The sequence below is a fragment of the Canis lupus genome, chromosome 15, assembly GCF_048164855.1.
Source record: "Canis lupus baileyi chromosome 15, mCanLup2.hap1, whole genome shotgun sequence".
Taxonomy (NCBI): Eukaryota; Metazoa; Chordata; class Mammalia; order Carnivora; family Canidae; genus Canis; species Canis lupus.
In genome coordinates this window covers 17,166,479-17,192,022 of record NC_132852.1, presented here as the reverse complement: position 1 = coordinate 17,192,022, position 25,544 = coordinate 17,166,479, and the positions used below count along the sequence as shown (strand labels likewise).

Here is a 25,544-nt window from a genome sequence, read left to right as displayed (position 1 = left end):
TAATAGACAATATTTTTTAAAAAGTCACATTTCATATCGTTGTCTTTGACAACTCTGTGACGTTTTTCTTTGAAAACGTAATCTTCTGGGCAGTTTAGACATCTTCAAAATCAAAAGTACTTTTAAAATGTGACGCTGTTCAAACTGAACATTAAGCTCTGAGTTTCAGTAATAAGTGACGCTCTTACTGCTGCTGATACAGAATGGGAGTATGTGGGAGAGCACGCTGAGGGAGCACAGAGTTCTTCATGTGAATATTTTTGTGTATTTTTGTCATCACAGGTGGAATTGATACTGTTTCCCTATAGTCTGGAGGGCTAATGGTGTGTTAAGAATTGGGACCTCTAAATAATGAATGTACAACATTTAATAGATTTTATGCATGTGTAATGCTGCGTCCCACATAATCCTGTCTCAGAAGCCTATGAAACATTTCTCAATCTTCAGCTTTAGATCTAAGTATTTGAATTTTTCGCAGCACTGGGGCTGCGTCCTGTTTTGCAAAGAATTTGCAGTCACAGTAATTGACTTGGAATACTTGACGTGAAGGTCTCCCTAATGAAGAAATATGAGCATGTTAATATCCGATTTCTAGTGGAAAAATTATTTTTCTCTCATTTATGGATTTTCAGAAATCTGTGCTAAAGATATTTCAGCTTTGGACCTGAGGCCCTTTTCCATAAGGGCTGAACTAAGTAAACACTCCTGATTTTCACTTCGCAAAACGCGTCGAAGAAATCCTAACTTACTGTGAGTTCAAGTAGTATGATCACCTTCTAAATATCAAAGTGTAGCCTTCAGCTAAAATCATTTTAATTTTCATAAGCATGAACTCTAGGTAATGTACTTCTCAGATGAAATGGTATTAGTATCTTTTTTGAGTCTTTTTCTTCCCCCTTCAGCCTTAACTATTTGTTCTGCATAGAGGAATAGCCACTGTTTCTTTGATGGTGGCATTTTATAGCAGACCCTGAGTTCACAGTTCCGGGTTATGTTACCAAAATGTTAACAATATCTCCTACTTAAAAGCGGACTTTTTTCCCCCCCTGATCAAAAGGATTTCCTTTAACAGTTGATTCTAATCACAGTGGCATTCCATCAGCCAGGTTTGCAGAGTCCATTCCAGGGTTCGAAGGGTTTCTGTGATGAGTGTGGTCCCACAGGGGGTAGTCCAGAGAGAAGAGTGGGTCCTGCTGTGGCCCTGCCCAGTGGCTGAGATGCTGTGGGGAGAGAACAGTTACGGTGCTGCGGAGTGCTGGGCCTTTCCCTTGGGCAGGGCTTAGGGGTGTGTGTGGGGGGGGAGGTTGGGGCAGGGTGAAGGCCTCCGGGGCCAGCCAGCAGTGTGCGTAGCAGTGGTACCAGCCAGTATTTCAGGGTCATTTCCGTGTAATGATGTTAGGCTTCAGCTATTCAAAGATTGATGGACCGATTGTCTTTCCCACGCCACTGTTCAGAGCTTCTGTGTCAGTGACTGTGTCCTGTCTCTTGGGCTGGTTCTTAATCAACTCCTCTGTCCTCCAGTTCTTGGAGACCATCAGGGATCTGTGCTTAGTTTTCTTTTTGATCTGTGTTCTCTCCCTCGGTCTTACTCAGTTTTATGGCTTCAAATAAAATCTGTATTTATTATGGGCAAATCTCAAATTTGGGTCTGCACGCCGGACCTCACCCACACATCTCACTGCCCACTCGAAGTCATTGCTTGGGTAACAGTGGGCATTTCCACCTGACCTTTCCAAAACTGAACTCCTGCTCTTAATATCTAGATCCTGTTCCTCTCCGAGAGCCTGGCAGCTCCTTTCCCTTGCTCAGCACAGGGTCCTTGGAATCTTGATACCTGTTTTCCTTCTCTCTCTCTCTCTTTCTGTCTCTCTCTTCTCCCCTCACTCCCTCCCCTGCCCCCTCTGCCCCTTCAAGTCATCCACAAATCTTGGAATAGATCTAGAAATCAACTGCTGCTCTGTACCTCCAGCACTAGCCTTTCTGGGCTGAGCCACCGAGGCCTGTCACCTCAATTATTGCAATAATCTTCTAACTGGTTTATCACAGTGCATCAGTGCTCGTTCACTTCGTTCACTAGTAAGGCGTGTACCATAATCGAGCTATGAACAACAGGGGAAACTATCTCCATAACTTTTCTATAAATTGGAAATACTTCTAAAATTAAAAATTTATGGAAAAAATCCTCCCTGTATAGCTCTCCCCTTGCCCTCACTGTACCCCAGCCACAGTGGTCCCTGCTGTTTCTCTGTCTCTTGCTTCTCAGGGGGTTTTAATGGGTAGAGAGCAGGATAATACTGAACATTCTAAAATCTAAAATGTGCCCTGGGCCTTTTGAATTTAGGGTTCTCTCTTTCCCTTCAGATTCCTGACCACAGTCCCTTGTCCTGCTTTATTTTTCTCCTCTCTGTCTCATCCTCAGCATGCGACATGCTTGTTTCTCACCAGGAAACGTGTCTTCCATGAGGATTTGTTGCCAGTTTGGCTCACTATTGTATCCCCAGCATCTAGAACTATTTCTAGCACATGGCAGGTATTCATTAAATGCTCCTTGAATGAGTCAAATAATTGGTGAGGGGAGTGAATGATTGATACAGATAACATGCACCTTTGCTGAAAAAATTCAGATAGGACAGTGAAGATGTAGCATGAACATTCCCTCAGCTGCCTATTCTGCAGTAACCACTGTTGATGGTTTACTTTTTTATCCGTCTAGAGTTTTTGTGTTCATTTTTCAGCCCTTTCATGTACGTACCGTGCACACAATTCCATCTCCCCTCCCTTTTTACAAACATAAATGGGATCAGTTTCATTTTGCCAGTTAACCTATCTGGACATGTCTACATAGCAATGTACAGAGTGCTGTCTTGTTCTTTTTAGTGGCTGCATAATATTTTATATGTAGAATTAAGCCACAATATTTAAACTGCTTGCTGTAGAACCCTGCATAATACTCTGTTCTAAAGGTAGCACTAATAAGTCTAGTAAAACAAAAGACAATGCGTGTTTAACGTCAGCTTAAGTGTTCTTAAAAGCATTTTCTGTCCATATATACGTGTATTTTGTTCCTAGTTTATAAATGCCTCGGGATCAGGAAATAGTCATTAGTTCTTTGTACCTTACATGGTCTGTCTTGTCGCACATTCCCTATACCTGTAGGTTGAATTGAAGTTTTCCCTTGTTTTGACAAAATTATTTGATCATTACATAGTTAAAATTGCCCTGAATATTAGAACTGTTGAACAACTGAAGAGATTGTTTGGGGAGAAAACTGGTTTCTTATTTTGTTTAAATGATAATTGTTCTCCTGGAGGTCAAAAGTCTTTGTAATTTCCTGACTTTATCTGTTGAGGACACGGCAAGATAGCTAACGAACAAGTTAAGGTGCCCAACTGGGGTATGATTTAGTATCTATTAGGCTTCTTATTGCTTCGTGTGTATCAGGGCTCCACCCCCCCCTTCATGAAATGACTAATGGGGCAAAGTTGGCAGTGGCGCAGTTAGGATACAGTAAATTAATGCTGGGGTGCTAATTTCAGCTGGCCTTGAAACCAGCCCTCCAGTGTCCTGGCTGCTTTCACCGTTGGGTGGGACTTATATTCTATGAATACTCATTTGGGAGTTACTTTGCCGAGGTGCAATGCTGTCCTCTACTGAGTGTACTGGGGATGTTTTGTGAGGCTCTGTTGATTTGTAGGGTGAATTTGTAGGTATTTAGAGGAACAGTTGATCTGAAAATAATTGTCCTGCTCACCCGGCAGGCCAGCCCAGTGGACCGCCTGCTTCCCACTTGAAAGGCAACCCTTTCTTAAATGCTCCCTTACCTTCTCTTGTACCCTCTGACCTTCCCACAGGGCCTACTGCCTTGTTGCGTTGATTGGCCCTCTCCATGTGTTAGCTTAGACACCTTAGCTGTGTATGTATGTGTGTGTCTTGTATTCAGTTGTGAACACTGGTTGTTGACAGCAGTGGGGGATAAAACATTGATGTGGTTGCTGAGATTTGCTTTGCTGACTTAGGAAAAGTTCTGCTTGACATTAAGCTGCTGTTTTTCCATTTGTAAATGGGCTCTTTTTGGACTCCTGTTGGTTTAGAAGTGACCTCAGGATCAAAGTGTTGTTAATTATTTTATAATTATTTTAATATCTTTAAGTAGTTACGTGGTGCTAAATGAGACCGTAAACCCTTACATTTTGTAGGGAGTGAACTTAATTACTCTTACAAAGAAATAATTTCAGGGCAGCCCGGGTAGCTCAGCAGTTTAGCGCTGCCTTCAGCCCACGGTGTGATCCTGGAGACCCAAGATCAAGTCCCGCATTGGGCTCCCTGCGTGGAGCCTGCTTTGCTTCTCCCTCTGCTTGTGTCTCTGCGCCTCTCTCTCTCTCTTTCTCTCATGAATAAATAAATAAAATCTTAAAAAAAAATATTTCAGGATGAATTTTGAAATGGGATTGCAGAATGTCATTGTGGGAGGTCAGATGAAATCACCTTTCAGAGTTTTTGTTATTCCAAATTAATTGTTCAAAGCTTCTTGGGCTTAGGATACTTTAGTGGCATTAAATTTGTGGGCTCTCCGGTATTTATTACATATAGGTAAACCTAAAACATGTTTGTTATCTCCCTTTGTTAACAATTGGTTATGTTTGCCTTGAAGATTTAAGTCTAAGAATACAACTTAGTTGTTAGAGTTGGCAGGCTTTGATCTGATGCTCCTTAAGATTCTTTGAGTCATCAAAGTATGAGAAAAGATTTTACCTAAACTTAGTAAATACAGAGGTGTTCGAGATATTGATACTTGGGAAACAGGAAAAAAAATCCTAAAAACTACTGCATTTATTTATATTCCATACAGACATACAATACTTTATTAAAACGTGAGGTCCCAAGCAAACTAACAAAACAGATTTTCAGTTTTGTTTTATTTCTTTGAGGTCATGATTCTTCTTTCTTTCTTTTGCTTTAGGCTCCTGAGAGTTAAGCAATGGGGAGATCCCTGGACTTGCTTTATCTTCTGCTCCTCCTCCTGCAGCATTTTGGAGATGGTGACGGAAGCCCATCACTTGCCCAGATCCCTCTCCAGTTTACACACTTCCAGTACAATGTCACCGTGCATGAAAACTCCGCAGCCAAAACCTATGTTGGGCATCCTGTGAAGATGGGTATTTACCTTACAGATCCATCGTGGGAGTTAAGGTACAAAATTGTTTCTGGAGACAATGAAAACCTTTTCAAAGCTGAAGAGTATGTTCTTGGAGACTTTTGCTTCTTAAGAATAAGGACCAAAGGAGGAAATACAGCTATTCTTAATAGAGAAGTGAAAGACCATTACACCTTGATAGTCAAAGCAGTTGAAAAAAATACTAATGCTGAAGCACGAGCCAAGGTCAGGGTGCAAGTGCTGGATACAAATGACTTGAGACCTCTCTTCTCACCCACCTCGTACAGTGTTTCCTTACCCGAAAACACAGCCATAAGGACCAGTATTGCAAGAGTCAGTGCCACAGATGCAGACATAGGAACCAATGGAGAGTTTTACTATAGTTTCAAAGACCGAACAGACATGTTTGCCATTCACCCAACCAGTGGCACAGTAGTTTTAACTGGTAGACTTGATTACGCAGAGACCAAGCTCTATGAAATGGAAATTCTGGCTGTGGACCGTGGGATGAAATTGTATGGTAGCAGTGGTATCAGCAGCATGGCCAAGCTGACCGTTCATGTGGAACAGGCCAATGGATGTGCTCCCGTGATAACAGCCGTGACGTTGTCACCATCAGAACTGGACAAGGACCCAACGTATGCAATCGTAACAGTGGATGACTGCGATCAGGGTCCCAATGGGGAAATAGCTTCCTTAACCATCGTGGCCGGTGACCTCCTTCAGCAGTTTAAAACGGTGAGGTCCTCTCCGGGGAGTAAAGAATATAAAGTCAAAGCAGTTGGCGGCGTTGATTGGGACAGTCATCCTTTCGGCTACAATCTGACACTGCAGGCTAAAGACAAAGGAACTCCTCCCCAGTTCTCTTCTGTCAAAGTAATTCATGTGGCTTCTCCACAGTTCAAAGCCGGCCCTGTCAAGTTTGAAAAGGATGTTTATAGAGTGGAAATCAGTGAATTTGCTCCTTCTCATACACCCGTGGTCATGGTGAAGGCCACACCCAGTTATTCTCATCTGAGGTATGTTTTTAAAAGTACACCTGGAAAAGCTAAATTCGGTTTAAATCACAACACCGGTCTCATTTCCATTTTAGAACCAGTTAAAAGACAGCAGGCGTCCCATTTTGAGTTGGAAGTGACAACCAGTGACAGAAGAGCCTCCACCAGAGTCTTGGTTAAAGTCTTAAGTGCAAATAGCAATCCCCCTGAATTTACCCAGACCGCTTACAAAGCCTCTTTTGATGAGAATGTGCCCATTGGTACGGCTGTCATGAGTGTGAGTGCCGTAGACCCCGATGAGGGGGAGAACGGGTATGTGACTTACAGTATTGCCAATTTAAATCACGTGCCATTCGTCATTGACCATTTCACCGGTGCTGTGAGTACTTCAGAAAACTTGGACTATGAGCTCATGCCTCGAGTTTATACTCTGAGGATCCGGGCATCCGACTGGGGCTTGCCGTACCGCCGGGAAGTCGAAGTCCTTGCCACAGTGACCCTCAATAACTTGAATGACAACACGCCCTTGTTTGAGAAAATCAACTGTGAGGGAACGATCCCCAGGGATCTAGGTGTGGGGGAGCAAATAACTACCGTTTCTGCCATCGATGCCGATGAACTTCAGTTGGTCCGATACCAGATTGAAGCTGGAAATGAACTGGATCTGTTTAGCTTAAACCCCAACTCTGGGGTGCTGTCCCTGAAGCAGTCGCTCCTGGAAGGCTTGGGGACCAGGGTGTCCTTTCACAGCCTGAGGATCACAGCTACAGATGGAGAGAATTTTGCCACGCCGTTATACATCAACCTCACGGTGGCCGCCAGCCGCAAGCCAGTCCACTTGCAGTGTGAAGAGACTGGCGTTGCCAAAATGCTGGCGGAGAAGCTCCTGCAGGCCAATAAGTTACACAGTCAGGGAGAGGTCGAGGATGTTTTCTTTGATTCCCACTCTGTCAATGCGCACACCCCACAGTTCAGAAGTTCCCTTCCAACTGGCATCGAGGTAAAGGAAAACCATCCAGTGGGTTCCAACATAATTGTCCTGAATGCCACTGACCTTGACACTGGCTTCAATGGAAAACTGGTCTATGCTATTTCTGGAGGAAATGAGGATAGTTGCTTCATTATTGACATGGAAACCGGAATGCTAAAAATCTTATCGCCACTTGACCGTGAAACGACGGACAAGTACACCCTGAACATTACAGTGTCTGACCTTGGTATACCACAGAAGGCCGCTTGGCGTCTCATAGACATCAGAGTTCTGGATGCCAATGATAATCCCCCGGAGTTTTTACAGGAGAGCTATTTTGTGGAAGTGAGCGAAGACAAAGAGATTAATAGTGAAATCATCCAGGTTGAAGCCACAGATAAAGATTTAGGGCCAAATGGACATGTGACCTACTCTATTCTGACAGACACAGATAAATTTTCCATTGACAGCATGACCGGCGTTGTTAAAATCGTGTACCCTTTGGATCGAGAAGTACAGCAGGTGCATTACTTGAAGATTGAGGCCAGGGATCAAGCCAGAGAAGAGCCCCAGTTGCTTTCCACTGTGCTTTTGAAAGTATCATTGGAGGATGTTAATGACAACCCACCTAAATTCATTCCACCTAATTACCGTGTGAAAGTTCGGGAGGACCTTCCAGAAGGAACCATAATCATGTGGTTGGAGGCCTATGATCCTGACTTAGGTCAGTCCAGCCAAGTGAGATACAGTCTTCTGGACCACGGAGAAGGACACTTTGATGTGGATAAACTCAGTGGAGCCGTCAGAATTGTGCAGCATTTGGACTTTGAGAAGAAGCAAGTGTATAATCTCACCGTGAGGGCCAAAGACAAAGGGAAGCCGGTTTCTCTGTCTTCCACTTGCTATGTGGAAGTTGAGGTCATTGACGTGAATGAGAACTTACACCCACCAGTGTTTTCCAGCTTCGTGGAAAAGGGTGTAGTGAAAGAAGATGTCCCAGTTGGTTCCTCGGTAATGACAGTATCTGCTCGTGATGAGGACACAGGAAGAGACGGGGAGATCCGCTATTCCATTAGAGATGGTTCCGGGGTTGGTGTTTTCAAAATAGATGAAGAAACCGGTAAATATATTCTTATTACTCTGGTTTTCCTAAAGTGAATGTCTGCCTGGCGCTAGCTGCTTTACTTACTGTTCCCTTTCGGCCTGTGTCCGGGCTCAACGTGGAAGTGCACAGGCATGCTTTTTCTGCTTTTCCAGGTGGCTCTGTGTGTTGTAAGCAGTGAGTTTGGAATCAGAGGAACTTGAATGACTTGAGATAAAATGGGTTTAAAAAAAAAAACAAAAACACACTGGAGGAAGTTGAAATCGTCACCAGTGATACTGATCTTTTAAGTTTGTGCTCTGTATTATCAGCAGCATCACTGTGGTTTTGCTGTAACTTTGAGAAAGCATTCCAGAGCTTTGCAAGCTAGTGTGTTTGCAAGACTTACAACAGCCCCTGCCACTACCTGGCGTGCCTTGCAGAGATTATTGAACACCTGCGAGATGATGCAGTGCACAGAGAGGACCCTCTGCTAAACCTTCCCGGGTGTGGGCTGCTTTCCGTGGGAGCCCCTCCAGGTTTCGTTGAGAGGCAGATGTAGGGTAGGGCAGTGTTGAAGGGACTTGGCCCTTTCGGTTGCTCGTGGGGTGATCTTGACAGGTTAATTCTCATATGGAAACCGACTTCCTGGGTCAGATGGGGACGCTCAGAATGGCTGCAGGATAAATGCGAGATAAAGTGAAATAACCTGACAGAGCTGCCCAACATGCGGTAGGGTCTGTTCATGTCTTGGAAGTGGTAGGAATGCTTTGTTAGGATTCTCTTCCACCTGGAATACGAGCCTCAAGCCAGAACACCCAAGACAGCTGGTTTATGCCAGAGTGTGTATTGTTTCGCACCTCCTGCACATCTCTAATTTAGCTGCTTTTCATGGATATTACAGTTCTGTGTCAGTCTCCTCCCCACAGACCGGGTGGCTTCAACCACAGACATTGCTCTTCTCACAGTTCTGGAGGCTGGAAGTGTTGGCATGGTTTTCTCTGAGCCTTTTCTCCTTGGTTTGTCTTCTCCCTGTGTCTTCACACCATCGTCCCTGTGTATGTGTGTGTCCTCATCTCTTCTCAAAAGGACAACAGTCCTGTTGGATTAGGGACCACCCTAATGAGCTCATTTTATTTCTCTCTTTTAAGTCCTTATCTCCAAGTCATGTTCTGAGATAGAGATGATTGGGACCTGAATGCATGAATTTTGGGGGATGCAGTTCAGCCCCAAACCACCTTTCAGGACAGGCTTTTAGCTCATGGGTTTACTGTCCTCAGTTCTAGCAAGAAGGTACCAGGCATGTAGAAGCTGCTCATTAAATGTTGGAGGATTGAGTAAATTAATGATTAATTTGGGTTTGAAAGTGCTGCCCTCTGAGAATGGTAGTGGAAAAGAAGGAAACTGTGGGTGGTAATCACAGTGCTAGATTAACTGCCATAGAGTTCAGTTTTTTAATCTCATTGGTATTTCCTTTATGACTATATCCATTCTAAAAAAGATGCTTTTCTTAATACGTTGAAACTTTTTAAGTTTATGTTCAGTAATCCCACAAATAAATTCTTTAGTTAATACCCACCCCACCAACCATGTGTATATCTAACATGCATAAAGTACAAGAAACATTATTATCCTAGAAATGAGTCATTTTAGAGGCTATAATATTTTTAATGTACTTTTGTTTATCCATGGGATTTTTTTTTCTAATGAGTTATATACTAGTAGCATGGTATATAGATGTATCAATGGATTATATACCTTTCACCTAAAATACCAGATTTTATTTTTCAATTCTTTTTTTTAAGTTTCTAGATACTTATTTGTCTTTAGTTTATTTTTTAATTTCAGTATAATTAATGTATAAAATACCAGATTTCTTTTTTAAAAAAATTTATTTATTCATGAGAGACACAGAGAAGCAGAGACACAGGAAGGGGGAAGAAGCAGGCTCCGCACAGGGAGCCCCATGTGGGACTTGATCCCCAGACCTGGGATCATGCCCTGAGACGGAGGCAGATGCTCAACTGCTGAGCCACCCAGGTATCCCAATACCAGATTTCTGTTTATTTTTTATTTTTTTACATTTTACTGCTATTTAAAATCTTTAATCAGATTTCATCAGATTATCAGCCATATGACATGTCACTATTAGCTTTCTATAAAATAACTTTGCTTTCTGCGTACATTGTCCGTGCCATAAAAAATAAAACCATATACTAGGTAGAGAACTTTATTAACCTTGTTCCAAACTTTATTCCCAGTCTTCTTCAGCTTAATTAGCTGCAAAGAATGAATTGTATCTGAGCAAAAACTGAAAACCATGTCCAAGGAGCTTGGGCTTAAAAATCTTAAGAGCTGTAAATTTTATCGGATCCCTGAACAACATTTTAAAAAGGAAGTGCTAGTATAATATAACAGTTGCCAGTAACTTCTTCAGGTTCTGTCTTCTTTAGAAGTTGACCCATTTTACTTCGCTTGTTCTGAATTCTTCAAGAGATCCAGAGCATCACCATCATCCTGGTCTCCGGTAGCAGGTAGTATTTGCTGTCCACAGGTTGTGTGGGCAGAGCTTCCGCCAGTTGTCCTGAACTGGTCGGACTGTGGGCATGCCAGTTGCTGGGCGGTGTCAGTATGGTCTGGAACGGTGGAAGTGTTCACAGCCAGGTATGCCTGTGCTTCAGCATTGCCAAAGCAGATCCCCCCCCGTTCCTTGGTTTGTGAACATAGTTCTTTAGTAGCAGAGATACTGTTTACCCCTCCAACTTCTTCAAGCAGAGCGGGAAGTTTTTTTTATCATCTGCTGTAGCTGTTTTATGAACCACCTCTGGGCGAGCATTTCCTTTCCCACCAGCATGCACCTGTGCTTGCAGTTTGGCGAATTTCTCCTGGCTCCACCATACCTTTCTTGCATCTCATTGGAGCAGGAATGGGACTGCATGGTGGGGACATGACTAGGGTTGGTGCTTAGGGTGGGTCTCTGGTGGACCACCTGTGATTAGGTGCACACCCCTGGGGATGCAGGTGGGTTTTATAGCCAGATATTTAAGTTATAGTTTACTGGCTCCTGTTGGTCACACTATTTTCTTATAGTCGCTCATCTGAAGAGTAGAATATATAAATATTTTGTCCTCCTCTCCAATATTAATTTGAATTTTCAGGTATAACATCAACGTAGAAGAATGCCCCAAATTTAAGAACTGCAGCTGAAATAATGCATATGTTTATGAATTTCCTAAGAATAATTATTCCTACTCCCCCCCTCCTTTTCTGAAGTAGCTCTTGAAAGCCTAGAAAGAATTGGTATAAGTTAAAGTTGAGACAAAAATAGGACCACAATCTTATTTTACATTACCTGATGACTTAATTATATGAGCAGTGCCTTTTGGGTTTTTCTTTCAAGTGGGAAAAGTATTTTTATTGTTGCTTTTTTTTTTTTAAGATTTTATTTATTCATGAGACACACAGAGAAAGAGGCAGATAAATAGGCAGAGGGAGAAACAGGTGCCCTGCAGGGAACCTGTTGTGAGATTCTATCCCAGGACCCTGGGATCTCTCCCTGAGTCAAAGGCAGATGCTCAACCACTGAGCCACCCAGGTGTCCCTTTATTGTTGCTTTTTATGTACGTATGTATTATTTTTTAGAGTGTGTGTGCATGCACGTGAGCAGGGGAAGGGTAGAGGGTGAGGGAGAGAGAACGTCAAGCAGGCTCCATGCTCAACGTGGAGACTGATGCGGGGCTTGATCTCATCACCTCAGCTGAAGCCAAGAGTCAGCGCTTAACTGACCAAGCCACCCAGGCGTCCCGATTGTTGCTTTTCAAAGACTCACTTAGAAATAAGTATTTTTTTGTCTATAAATTTAAGAGACTGGGATATTCTTACTAGCAGAATAAAAGGGGAGGCAACCGACCAAATAAGGCCATGTTCTGAAATCTGTAGTAGTTTTCAGAGCTCAGTGGCAAGGCCAGAGTTTTCTCGTAGTAACTTAGTGGGGAGTGTGGGGTGAAGTGAGACTGGGCTGCAGGGTTGTTAAGTGTGTAAGAAACTGGTGTGTGTCTTCCTAAATACTGACATTTGAAGGTGAAAAGTCGGAAATTTTCTTGATCATCTGTTGTAGTCTTTGGCTTGACAGAAAAAAATACTTAATATACCGTAGATTAATGGTTATGCGTTTTTTGGAATTGATACAATAGTGATACAATAGTATTTACACATTGTCCTATATACGGTATAAGATGTTTTTGGCAGTAGAATTATCATCTCTACTTATTTTAGAATTATCAGCCCTGGTTATTTTAGAGATTCTTGGCAAGACAGTTGGCATCACAGTGTAGAATTCCTTCAGGAAAAGTCAATATGTTTTGTGCAGTAGAAATACTAAAATTAGGTATGTTCTTTTTTGGGGCTTGTCTAACTAATTCCTAGTGGAGGTTGAAAATGTGGAGAGGTGCCTGTCAGATGAAGAAAAGTAGGGGGCTTCCAGGAACACAGGTGGGGACCTCCTAGGACCAGACACTAAAAGTCAGCGTGGGCTGGAGATGGCCTGGCTCGGGTCTGGTTTAACATCATCTTCCTGGAACTTCATATGCTGTTCATTGCCCATTTCTTTTGTGCTGTTACTTTGTCTTCTAGTGACAAGGGCTGGTGTAGGATCAAGAACCTGTCTGCCTAACTGTTCGTGTCTTGCTTTTGACTTAACTTTAAACTGTAGTGTTGGTTGAATAACAAGTTTTGGGGGTCTTTTATCTATTTCAGCATTGTCAAATATGTGTATCATTTGTGTTCTTTTGATAGAACAATATAATCAGGAATCTGAATTTAGTTCTTACTATTTTTATGGTCTATTTCTTTAAAAAAAGTCTACTTGTGAAACATCCCCTGAAAAGTAGTTTTTTAGTTTTTTTTTTTAAATAGAAATTCTATGAACTACCTAAAATATGCAGCCAAATGTACAGTCCTGTTAGCTCTGCATTTTGTACATATTTTGCTAATTGGCTTTGCAGGGAGGTAACATGGGATTGCAGCGTGGGGGTGATTGTCATTTGACTCCTCTGATAATCTCTTACTGTATCACATGCTTTTCCTGGAGAGGCCTCTGGGTGTTGGTGAACTGTTCTGACAAATCCATGCCCACGTGATTGCTTGTCCACTTCAGGTTTGGAGGTTCCGTGAAACAATTTGGGAAATAGGTCTTGTTAGGGAGCTGATCTCTAGGGCTCTGATTAAAATTACTACCCCCCTCCTTTTGTCTCCTGAAAAATCTACCAAGAACGTCATAAAGCAGATTTAACAGATATGTTAGTAGAGGATCTCTGAAGCGTGTGTAATGTCACATTTAGATTTTTCATTTGTCTGACTTTATACTTCTCAGCGTTTACCCTCATTCTCACTGCAAATAAGTGCCCAACTAGCTTTGTTATAATCTTCAATGTTGAGTAGAATAGAATCTGGAGTATCTCTCTCCCAGATTTATGGAATAAAGTCGGCTTCGTGTTCTTGGCTGATAGGTACACATGCAAGTTAATTATTACTTGGGCATCAGTAAAAAGGTGCAGCTTCTTGTTAGTTTTTAAACTAAGGAACTGCCTAGAAAAATGCTTAGCCGAAAGATCTTTTTTTTTTTTTTTTTTTTTAAACTGCTGATAGTTGAGGCCTTATTCCCCTGATGTATATGTGCTGGAGTGGGGATGCCATTAAGTATGTTTTCCCTTCAGACTAGAGTACTTTGGTTCAGTTTTTGGCTGTTAGTATAATGCAACCCAGTAAGTGTTTCCCTCTTCCACATCTACTTATTTGGGGAGACCATGTTTTTCATTAAGATAAGAGCAAATTTCTAAACTTACTAATTCTATGTTGCCCTTAGAATCCCAGCTGTGGTTTCAGATTTAAAATTTACATTTCGGTGAAAAGACTTGCAAAGAATTAATATGGAAGTACAGCTGTTGCAACAAGATAAATCATCATTCGTGAAATATGGGACCTTTCTCTTAAGAGATCATGGTTGCATTCACATCATGAGGGAGTGGTATTGCACGGTTTCTGGATTACCCATTTGGAGACTAGCTCCCGGCTCACCTTCATTAGGGGGCACAGAATGAATGGATTTGTGTAGTGGGACTAGAAGGGAATTCCAGGCCAGGTTAGCCTTATTGTTGACCTCAGCAAAAGGGAAAATGTTTCTGGGGCCCCTTTCAGATTTGGTGGAAGTCTGAATATTTTGATTTTTATCTTAATTACTTAAGTTTAAAAAAAACCAAAAAAACAACTTTCTCCCAACTTAAAGTAGGATCTTATGCATACAACCAGGGACCTATGTTTTCTTCCTGGGGCCTGTTGTCCTGACAGGAAGTAGAATGCCAGGGACCGTAATGCCAGGGATCGTATATTCATGGCCTCTGTGTTAGGACCAAAATGTCTCAGAGTGGCTGAAAGCTGGGCCATCCTGAGGAGTGTGGTCTGCTGTGCGGGGACCCATTACCTCTTCTGGAGCTTCTGGACCTGGGCCGAGGACTCCTGGCAGCAGGGGCTTGAACAGAGACTCAGGGAGTTCACAGATTTGTTGGTGAGAGGGCTTCTGTGTTGGCATCTCCTGCCTTGTGTGGCCGCAGCTGCTGTGGTGTTCTTACTCTCTGTTCTCTTCCTAGGAACATTGAGCAGAAAAGAAACCAATTTCTTAGCCACAGTGAGATAGAAAATCGGGGCTTGGCAGAAATTGTGTTCTGATAATGTGCCATTGCTGGGTTTAGGAGTAAAAATTTGCTCTTTTGTGCATGTGAGGATCCGAATCCAGGCAGGGAGGGCCTGGTAATTTCTGCTGGGGACAGGATCCTCCTCTGAAGCTGGAGGATGTCAAGGTGCAAATAGAGTCTAATGAGGAATCCTAAGGAAGTTCATTTTGTTTTAAGAGAAAACAGGATCTGCTTGTCTTTAGTTATTTGTATGGTATTTAACAAGTTAATGCTCTGAGTCCTGATTGAATACTTGTGGGGAGGAGTTGGGTTGTAAATCTCTAAAGGCTGACATACAGGTGGTATGATGCTGTGAAGCAGAATGCGGTGAAGCTTTGCAGTGCCTTTATGTCATCCTAAATGTTGGTGAGGGCCAGAATCTGGATGGGATGGAGTAGAAAAAACAACTTCGAATATGCTCCCTTTGACCGTGTGCTTTCAGTGATTATGATAATAATGGTGAAAGATGTCAGTAAAGTAAACGACAGACACTGTTACTACCAGGTGTTGTTTAAGCACCCTGTATATGTTAATTTATTCAATTGTCATGACTACAAGATAGATACAATTCCATGTTGCTGATGAGGGCAGTTCACAGAGAAGCTAAGTCACTTGCCTAAGACCTCTTGGATACCAGTTGGCAGAACCAGCAGGACTGTGCATGCCAAGGCTACATTTCACTGCCTCTCACTCTTTATAGAGTGTTCTAGAGATGCTCTAAGGGAGCCTATTTGAAAACAACTAGTTGAAGATTTATTGATTTATTTCTTTAAGAGAGTACAACACAAGTGGGAGAGGAAGGTAGAAGGACGGGGAGCTGGATGCAGGGCTTGATCCCTGGACCCCACGATCATGACCTGAGCTGAGGGCAGACACTTAACTGACTAAGCCATGCAGGCGCCCCTGAAAACTACGAGTGGGATCCTGAACTGGGTTGAGGTGAGCTGGGCTGGAGACCTGAATCCCAGATAGTATTGGATCTAACAGTCTTCTTCCATCATTTCCTCTCAAGGTGGCATGTTGGTCCTTAGCATGTTGACGTGAACAGAATTTTAGAAATACATAGGGTGACGTTTAAGCAATTTAAGATTATTCCAATGAAGTGATCGGTAGTGAGGGACTCATGCTGAGTACAGAGGGTCTCACTGTCTAGTGGAGATGGACGAGTGTCTTCCCTGTTTGCAGTTGTGAAGGTCTAATCTTCTTATAAATAGTGCTGCCGCTGTGAACAGTACAGGATGTTAATTGGAACCTTTTCTCATCAAAACCATGTTTTAGGTGGTTGTTTGGGTCCTGGCTAACCTTTAAAACCAATTTTAACCTGCTGAATAGCTGAAGTTAATGTACAGCTCCCCCCCCCCCCCCTTCCCACTGTATCACGTTCCCTGTAGTCCTTGTTCTCTGGCAGTGTCCTCCTACTGAGGTCTTGGCTTCAGCATCTGTCCTCACTGGCCATCTGGTTTGTGCCAGTGAACTTGTTCTTCTCAGCCCTCTTGGCAAGGAACCATTTTTATGTTCCAAGACTCCTTTAAGACTTGAGTGTCCATTACTTGATGAATAGCCTCTGTGGATAGAGATTTAATGCTCAGTTAATATCTGGCTTGGTATGCCCCTCCCCCCCAGCATATTGTCTGCATTGCCCAATAATGAAAATTGAGTAGATTCTAAACCTTTGGGTGTTTGTCTATTGTTGGAATTTTTTTTTTTTTTTTGGCCATTTTTCCCCTTTAGTTTTGACTCTGGATTATTTTAATTCATAAGGCTGTATTTGTCAAGGTTTCATTATCTATTAGCTTGTATTTTGTACACTTTGCAGTTACCTTAATGGCACTTTAAAAAAAAAAAAAATCAAGCCATGTTGGTTAAAAATAGTGCATGCTGCCCAAGACATAATGCTTCGAAGCACAGTCTTTTATGTCTTTGTTACTAGGAATAAATGGGCTTGGAGAGCTTCCTTTTCGAGGGCACATGCTTGTACTTGTCGAATTGGCAGTTACCCGGTGTAACAGCAGTGACAGTCTAGGAAACTATTCACATATGCGCTTCCAGGGTCAGACTTAGCAGTGAAGTTGCCTTGCTAGTTAAACAGTGACATCTCCAGAATATCTGATAATGGTCTGGAACCTGTTGCATTGTTAGGCCTCCACGTGGCTGAGGGAGCTGACCTGTTGGAAGAGAGTCTTTTTTTTTAAGATTTTATTTATTTATTCATGAAAGACACAGAGAGGCAGAGACTTAGGCAGAGGGAGAAGCAGGCTCCCTGTAGGGAGCCCGAAGTGGGACTCAATCCCAAGACCCCAGGATCACACCCTAAGCCAGAGGCACTCAACCACTGAGGCATCCAGGTGGCCCAGAAGAGAGTTCAAGATTGACATGCCAAGAGAGGTACTAAATAATCTTTTTAGTTTCAGCCTAATTAATTTTTTCCTTTTTTGATAAAAGTTACCCAGCAATTTCTGTAGTTTCAAAAGATTTCTTTCTAGTTTGTGGTTATTTAACCATATTTTTACCACCAGTGAGCTTTTTTTTTTTTTTTCCCTTTATCACCATCCCTGTGTAACTACAGGTCATATTAATTGAATGCTTACTATGTACCAGCCCTATTTTAAGCTCTTTTCCTAAGTTGTCTCCCCAGATTGTCCCAATAATTCATGAGTAAAATTGGATGGTAATATGCTGTGTTCATGTAGGGCCTGTATTAAATTCTAAAGATATGACCAGTGATGGGGATTATGGTACATATTGACCTTGTGCCATTGAATTTTGAAATCGTGTGTGTGGGTGTTTAAGTGGTGTAATGGAGATTGATGTGGTTTGAAGTGTGGTGCTTTGAGGGTATTGTGGTCATACAGACATGATGCTTGAAGCAGAGGTGTTCCATCTCTCATCGCATCTTTATCAAAACCCTTTGGCGTCTCCCTTACATAAAGCCCTAGCTTTTTAGCACAGGGTGTTGTGGCCTTGGAGACTTTCCTCCCCCTCCCCCTTGTGTGTGTTCTCTCCTTCCTTCGCTCCCATTCATCCCCTGTGCTTTAGCCAAATGGAGCCAGGCCCTCCACCCTGCTCTGCCCCATTGTGTCCTATCTCCCAGCCTTTGGGTGACACATTGACCCCTTGATAGGCTCTTATTAACCCTAACTCTGTAGAGTAAATCTCTCCTGACGAGCCTTGTCCTCCTTATGGAGCTCATTCTTCTTTTCTCGTGTGTGCTTTCTTCTAGTATTAGTGTATCACTCTAATGAATGAATGTTTATTTGTCCTTTTTCCTCTAATTCATCTGCTTCTTGTGTGGGTAGATGCTAAGTCTTTAACCACCAGACTCCTATAAAAGGCCCTCGATGAATACTGGTTAGGTTGGCCTAACAAGCCATTATTGCCTCTCTTGAAACAGGTAGTCTTTGCTCTCGTGGCACTTTGCAAATGCTCTTCTGTCACAAGTCAGGTATTCTCTCTTTCTTGTCTGTCTTCTAGAACTAAAGGACAGAGTGCAGAGTAACTCCTCTAGCCTCTCCCTAGCACCGAGGCAGGCAGGGCAGTGCAGAGCACTTGTTTACTCAACAAACAAACTGATGGTACCGTATCAATAATGGTAGTCATAAGATGGAGAGAAACCTTTCCTCCACCACCTGTCTCTTTCTAGACTTCCAGACGATGGTTCTTAATAGTTCTAGTATTACAGAAACTTTGGAGAATCTGTTAAAAGCTGTATATTTTGTCTTCAGAGACTTGCAATTTGGTTGTAATAGCAGGTGGCTTGTGAAAAGCTAAACCTCCATGTCCTTGGATCTCTATTTTAGAGCTTCCAGGGCTGCCAGTCCTCAGGAGTTCTCATAAAGGAGGACCAGATAGCAAGGGGAAAGATGATACTGATGATGATGACGACGGTGACAGTGGTAGTGACATGCATTTGAAATATGCTCAATAGCCTGAGCCTATTTTTATATACACTTCATGCCACTTAGTCTAAAATGTGCTTATTACACGGTAGGTGTCATTTCTATTTTATAGGTGAGGTAGATCAACCTTTACAGTAGACACATGGCAACCACTTTTCTGTGTACTTGTGTGTGTGCTTAAAATGATTCAAGACAGTCTGTCATTCAAGGCTCTTTACAAGTGATACCGTAGCCTTTAGAATAGTTTTTTACAAGCCTGTATCATCAGATAGCCCTGTCTCATGTCAGTGTACAAGACAATTAAAATAATTACACTACACATAATACTCAGTATATCTTTTTTTTTTTAAAGATTTTATTTATTTATTCATGACAGATACAGAGAGAGAGGCAGAGACACAGGCAGAGGGAGAAGCAGGCTCCCTGCAAGGAGCCTGACATGGGACTCGATCCTGGGTCTCCAGGATCACATCCTGGGCTGAAGGTGGTGCTAAACCGCTGAGCCACCCAGACTGCCCAGTAGATCTATTTTTAAGGTAAGCCGCCCTCTAGGCCAGGATCTGATCTCCTGTGTGGCCAGTTTACCATGGAGACCCTCTGTTGCTCAGCCAGTATGCCTTTATTTATTAAGATAAAATGACCTGTTAGACTTCTAATAATAAAGTTAACTTTCTTAACAGAGTGTCTTTTTACTTAAATGGACTTAAAAATCAGAGCATTTGGGATTTAATTGGCCTATTTTAGTTTTGTAAATAGTCCCTTATTCCATACAAAAGGAAAAATTTGAAAAATAATGACTGTTGTTCATGGTGGCTCTTATAATAAAGAGTTTTCTCCTGCCATCGTAAAAGGAGCATTAAACAGCTTTACAAAAAACAAACAAAACAAAACAAAAAAACAGCTTTACAGTGACAGAACAAATATGTGTGTGACAAAATGTTCTCATCTGTGATTTATGGACATTGATACTCCTATCACTTCAAGTCAGTCTGTTTTTTGACCCCTGGAGATGACTTTTTGTAAACAGTAATTTTGGAATCTTTCATGAAGTAATGTTTTCTTTAACATAAGTTGAGGACATTCTGTTAGTTGAAAGCAGAAACACTTTTTTGGAAAATGACTGTAACGTTGGGTTAACTTGGGACGCCTGGGTGGCTCAGTGGTTGAGTGTCTGCCCTGCCCTCAGCCCAGGTCATGGTCCTGGGATCCTGGGATCCTGCTTCTCCCTCTGCTTATGTCTCTGCCTCTCTGTGTCTCTCATGAATAAAGAAATAAAATCTTAAAGTTGGGTTAGCTTTAAATTATTTTTAAAGCAATCCCACCATAAATTCTTAGGTAAAAGATTCTCTAAAATTCCTTTGCTTTTAGTTCATAATATTTTTATTTGCATCTTTACTTAAAGCTGCTTGACATCAGGCAGTCTCAGACATCTTTGTCTTCTGACAGTGCTTGGCACACAGCTGGTATTTAGTAAACACTTACTCCGTGATGTTCTTCTTTTGATAAACCCAGTAAATGTTTGTCACATAATGTTGTTCTTTTGATCTGTTGCTCAGCTGAAGGTGTTTACATTTTTAATGGAAGAAAGATGAATTTGCTATGTAAATTCTGAGTTAGTTTGTTGGCTGAAGCATCAGAATGGAAGTCAGTTACTTTTAAAGGGTTGATCTAAACCTTTTTTTTTTTAACAGAAGTATTTTTTTCTTAATAGTGTGTTAGCCTCCTGTAGAAGATGAAAGCTGATTAGGAAAGCATGAATATGAATAATACCCATGTTTGGCTTTAATTAGCTCAGCGCTGTTGATTTTAGAAAGAAGTCAAACTAAGGATCATCACGTCTAGAGAATATAAAGTTTTATAATTTAAGGTTCATGATTTTTTAAATGGCATTTTACATATAGTATATGCCAAGAGTGATTTTTTAACATATTAAAAATCTGCTTTTGTCATTTTTCTTCTGCAATGTAAGCCTTATGTGCAGAGGTGGGGACTTCGCCTTGTTCAGTCCTGCATTGCTACTGCCTGGAACTGTACCTCGCACATGGAAGGCACCCATCAGGCACTTGATTTGAATATGAGTATGATTTGGAAGTGAGTTAGATTATTACAGAATATTAAAAGGAAACCCAGTTCCTTAGAAACTATTACTGGGAAAGACCTTTAAAATTTGTTCTCTATTCCCAATTAGAATTCCTTTCTGTATCCAGTGGAAGTGTCATACATGCAATAGGTCTGCTTGTCCTTTTAATGCAGATAAAACTGCCCCCCCCTTTTTTTTTAAACTGCTCTTTCATTTAAAAGCCCTCTTTCCCCTTACCTCTGAAACAGCTAAAAACAGGAAAATTAGAACAACATCCTTAACAAAACTTCAATAGCAATGCAGTTTCCTTTTGTTTATATTTTGTCCTCTGGAGAAGCAACTTAATATGTCAGATTGAGTACCAAAGCCTAGAATTAGAAATCTTAGAAATCTTAAAATCTGTGACTTTGCAGGTGCATAATACAAGATGATGTGTTGCTGTTGTCTTGACCTGTAAAATGGCACTGTTGCCTCTAGCATTCTCTGGGTTGAAAAACACTTCTGTTTTAAGTATAAAAGATGAATATCCATTTATGTCCTACACTATGTGGCAAATTTGAACTTTTGAAAGACTTTCAGATTAGTAGCATCTATTTTTGTTAGTTATCATTATTGATGAATTTCCTAAAGTTTCAAAGAAGTAATTACTTCTAGAGATTCAGAGTCTTTGAAACTGTCCTTTTCCTGGATTAAATTGAACACATAGAGATGTAACCTTTAAAAAAGCTATTTGTGTGTATTGTAAATCTTTGGTTGTTTCTGTTGATGGGGTGCTATTTACTGATAAGCAAACCCTTCTTTTAAAGCCTTGTTGAATTAAGGGAAATCCAATGATGAGACTATTTGAAGGAGAATAAAATATATAAGAACTAAAAATATTTTTCTCACTTAAATGAGTGCATCTAAATAACATTTTTTAAAAAAAATCTCTCGCTTGTTCATGGTCTACTTTTGTTACCCTGGCGACTAATTCTGTGAACCTTTCATCCATGTCAATAGACAGCAATTGCTTATTCGGTTAATTCTGTTTTTCTAATTTATAAAGAACCCCTTAGGATGATTAAAGGAAGGTCTGAAAGCCTTTGTGAGAGTTTTCTCTGCATATTTTGGTAGAGTTCTGTTCGAGGAGGCCCATTTGGCACTTGAGAACAGGTGAAGAGTTACAGAAATGGGGAGACAAGAGCCAGGTTCAGTTAGATTTGACAAGGGAGATTAGAAGATGTGGATTAAGTGTAGACCGGTCCAAAGCTCAGTTGGAACTTTATTATTGTATGTGGGCTGATAATAAATATTGTAAAAAAAAAAAAAAGTAATAGAGAATTGTGTTATTTAGCCTTTTGTTGGGAAATAAACTGCCCTAAAATGTATTGGCTTCAAACAGCCACCATTTATTTAGGTTACAGTTCAGTAGTTGGCAATTTGGGCTGGACCTCTCTGGGTCTGTCCTTTGATCCCGCTACATCGGTTGCTGTTCAGCTTGGTGGCTTGGCTTCTGGGAGTTGACTGGATGTTGGCTGGGGCCAGGGCTCCTAGGGCCTGTGTCTGTCGTCAGTCCGCTGCTTAGCCTGGATTTCAAGAGCTGGAGGAGAGTAGCAGCTAGATCTCATGGCCTAGGCTCAGAATTCTTTTTTATTTTTATTTTTATTTTTTTATTTATGATAGTCACACACAGAGAGAGGCAGAGACACAGGCAGAGAGGGAGAAGCAGGCTCCATGCACTGGGAGCCCGATGTGGGATTCGATCCCGGGTCTCCAGGATCGCGCCCTGGGCCAAAGGCAGGCGCTAAACCGCTGCGCCACCCAGGGATCCCTAGGCTCAGAATTTATGCATACTCACTTCTCCCATTCTATCACCTGAGTCCAGTGATCCAGCAGGTAGGAAAATAGGCTGCACCTCTTGATGGGAGGAGTTGCAAAGTATTGGGCTCATTTTTTAGTCTGCTGCAGAGACACTGGTTTTTTTTTTCCCCTTTAATGAGGATATTCCTTTTGGATATTAAATGTGCAGAATTTAAAGCCTTTTGAAAATTGTGAAAATATCCATGGTGTTTTAAGAAATTTCTACCTTAGTTAGCTATATGCTTCAGATGTTTAATACTGTTAAAACATTTTGTGGTATTAAAGAGCTTCTTCAAGTTATTTTTAATAGGTTTCCACTTAAGCTGAACTTTAAGAGAAACCAGGAATATTCCAAGAGGTTTAACGATACCAAAGCAGTAGTAGTCCTCTGTTCTTTCACTGTTTCAGTTTCTATAATAAAAACTTAAGTTTCTTGCCCCTGAGGGGATTTGAGAATCTCAGTTTTTGAACAGCATTTTAATGCAAGAGGAAGAGATGGGTTGAGGAGTAAAAGCAGCAGGGAGTTGTTCATAGAGGCCCTTTGCTTGCAGATGCTATTTTTGCTCATTAGCACCACCTTTCTTGCTAATCAATTTGTCACAAATTATTTTGTTCATTTATTGCTTTTTCTTAGAGGAAGAAAGACATGGGGGACATTGGATGAGAAGGAGGTGGAAGATTTAGGGGATGTGAAGGAAGAAACCGGAGTAGAGAGGGAAACACCGGAGTGTTGCTTTGGTATCTTTTAGCTTCTGACACATCCCTGATGTTTTTGCTGAGTTTCAGCTTAAATGGCAGTGTATTAAAAATAACTTAAAGATGTATCTTAGTGCTGCTTACTATTATTTAAATTTGGCTTGTATTAGAATTGTTAGGGAACTTTGCAACAGAATGAATAGGAAGAAAGGCTGCATGAGTTAAAACAGATCACAGAATTTGAAACAGAAACTCCTAATTGTACTAATTCACTAAGTATTCTGATGTTTCTTTTTGGGGGAATTAATGTCATTGAGCACATTGACCTGTATATGGAAAAGGAAACTTGTCACTGTCTTTTATAGGGTTCTGTTAGAGCCAATTAGGTTTTTTTTTTCCCCCTCAAAGACATTAGAAACACAAGCAAGTAAATATAATCTTTGGAGGTGAAAAAAAAAGTGGCCTCAGTAAAACATAAGTGTGTGCTCATTGTTCACTGCCTAAGAGAGTTCAGTGATCGTTAAATATCAAAATGATCAAGTTTCTGATAAAGCTCCTTTCGTGGGGTATGCCCAGGTGGCTCAATTGGTTAAGCATCCAACTCTTGGTTTCAGCTCAGGACATCATCTCAGGGTCATTAAGATAGAGCCCTGCATTGGGCTCCATGCTCAGTGTGGAGTCTGCTTGAAGATACCCTCTCTCCCTCTGCCACTCTCCCCCTGCACTCAGGCATATATAAGTGTGCTGGCATGCACGTGCTCTGAAGTAAGTAAATCTTTAAAAAAAAAATTAAAATAAAACTCTCACATGAGGTGAAATTGAGGTTGTAGAACAGATATGTAGATTTCATGAGAAAGAAACCTAAGGTTAGAGGTGCTGACCTAAAATTTAATATTTTAAAAAATAGTGTATAAATTTTTCTTAATCCAGCAGACGAAAGGGTCATTTCAGCATGAAATCAGCATAGAAGAATATTAATAAGATCTTTTACATTCTGATATCCACATGACATCTTTAAATACATGTGTATTTTGTATTTAGGAACAAATCTCAATTTGCGTTAGGCCCATTTCCACCGTCCATTACCACTGCATCAGTTTAGAGATCTGTGTAGAGTTTAGCCACTTTAAAGCATATTTGTGGATCAAAGCAAGGCTGTTACCCAGGTGAGGTGGTGGCTCCAGGGCCTATCCCCCTGTGACTGGCTGGTGTGTCCTGGTGTGTCCTTGCCGACCGGGAGGTGGAAAGGGTTAAGTCATTCTGCATTCTGAGTTCCGTGCTGTGTGGGAGTCAGATACCCTCTTCTAATGGCATTCAGTGAGGATGTTAAAAACCCATTATGCTGGTGTTGCAGAAAATTTCTTTGTCAAAGATGCTGATGGCCTAGATCCTGGCATGGCTTTTAAAATATTACAGTAAAGCAATTCTTGTGATGTTAAACTAGTGTCAAAGCTAGATGGAAACTCATTTTGCAACCATTTGACTCGGGCTCTCTCTTGTTTTGTGTTAATGGATGTAGGAAAACAGCTTAACAGTTAGTTTCAAATTAGGATTTTGTTTTCAATTAAAAATTGTCCAGTGATAGCTTTTATAAAATTCTGAGTGACTCAAGTGCCTTTTTTTTTTTTTCAGGATAAACATCTGTTATTTAGTTTGCCCCACTCAAAATTGCTTTTTTGCAGGCATATTTGGGGTTGGGAGAAATTCTAATTTGATTTGACCTATGAGATGCAAATCTTTCTCTGCAAGTATGATGTCTTAAGACAAATTTACAGAATTAGTTTGGAAAATATTTGATTAGATGAGGTCTACCATTTCCAAGTGAAAGCCACCTTTAGTCACTAACAAACGAGTGCCTGTGGGTTTACAAAATTGTTAACTTGCATAAGTAATTCAAAACCCTTATTTTTTATTCTTTTCGGAATTATGGGCTCTATTAAGTCCCTCTTATGTAAACTTGTGTTGTTTCAGTGTTGTTTTAGGAATTAAAAAGTCACATTTTTAGATACTGGAATTTTCTGGGTAAATTTTGGGATGTGCACACCGAGATGACTTTTTTGGCCCTACTTAGACTAGTCCTGAGATTTTGTACGGGATTTAA

General features: G+C 41.2%; 1 protein-coding gene across 7 annotated transcripts in view; it reads left to right on the top strand.

The window, feature by feature from the left end:
* Nucleotides 1-25,544, top strand: part of FAT1 (FAT atypical cadherin 1) — a 126,998-nt gene that overhangs the window by 9,820 nt on the left and 91,634 nt on the right. For all 7 annotated transcript variants that reach the window (XR_012007497.1, XR_012007498.1, XM_072776080.1 and 4 more), the window contains exon 2: nucleotides 4,961-8,243. Coding sequence is in view for 5 of the 7 variants with exons in the window: in XM_072776080.1 (XP_072632181.1) it covers nucleotides 4,979-8,243 (3,265 nt within the window). In the remaining 2 variants the exon portion in view is untranslated. The remainder of the gene's footprint in view (nucleotides 1-4,960; nucleotides 8,244-25,544) is intronic.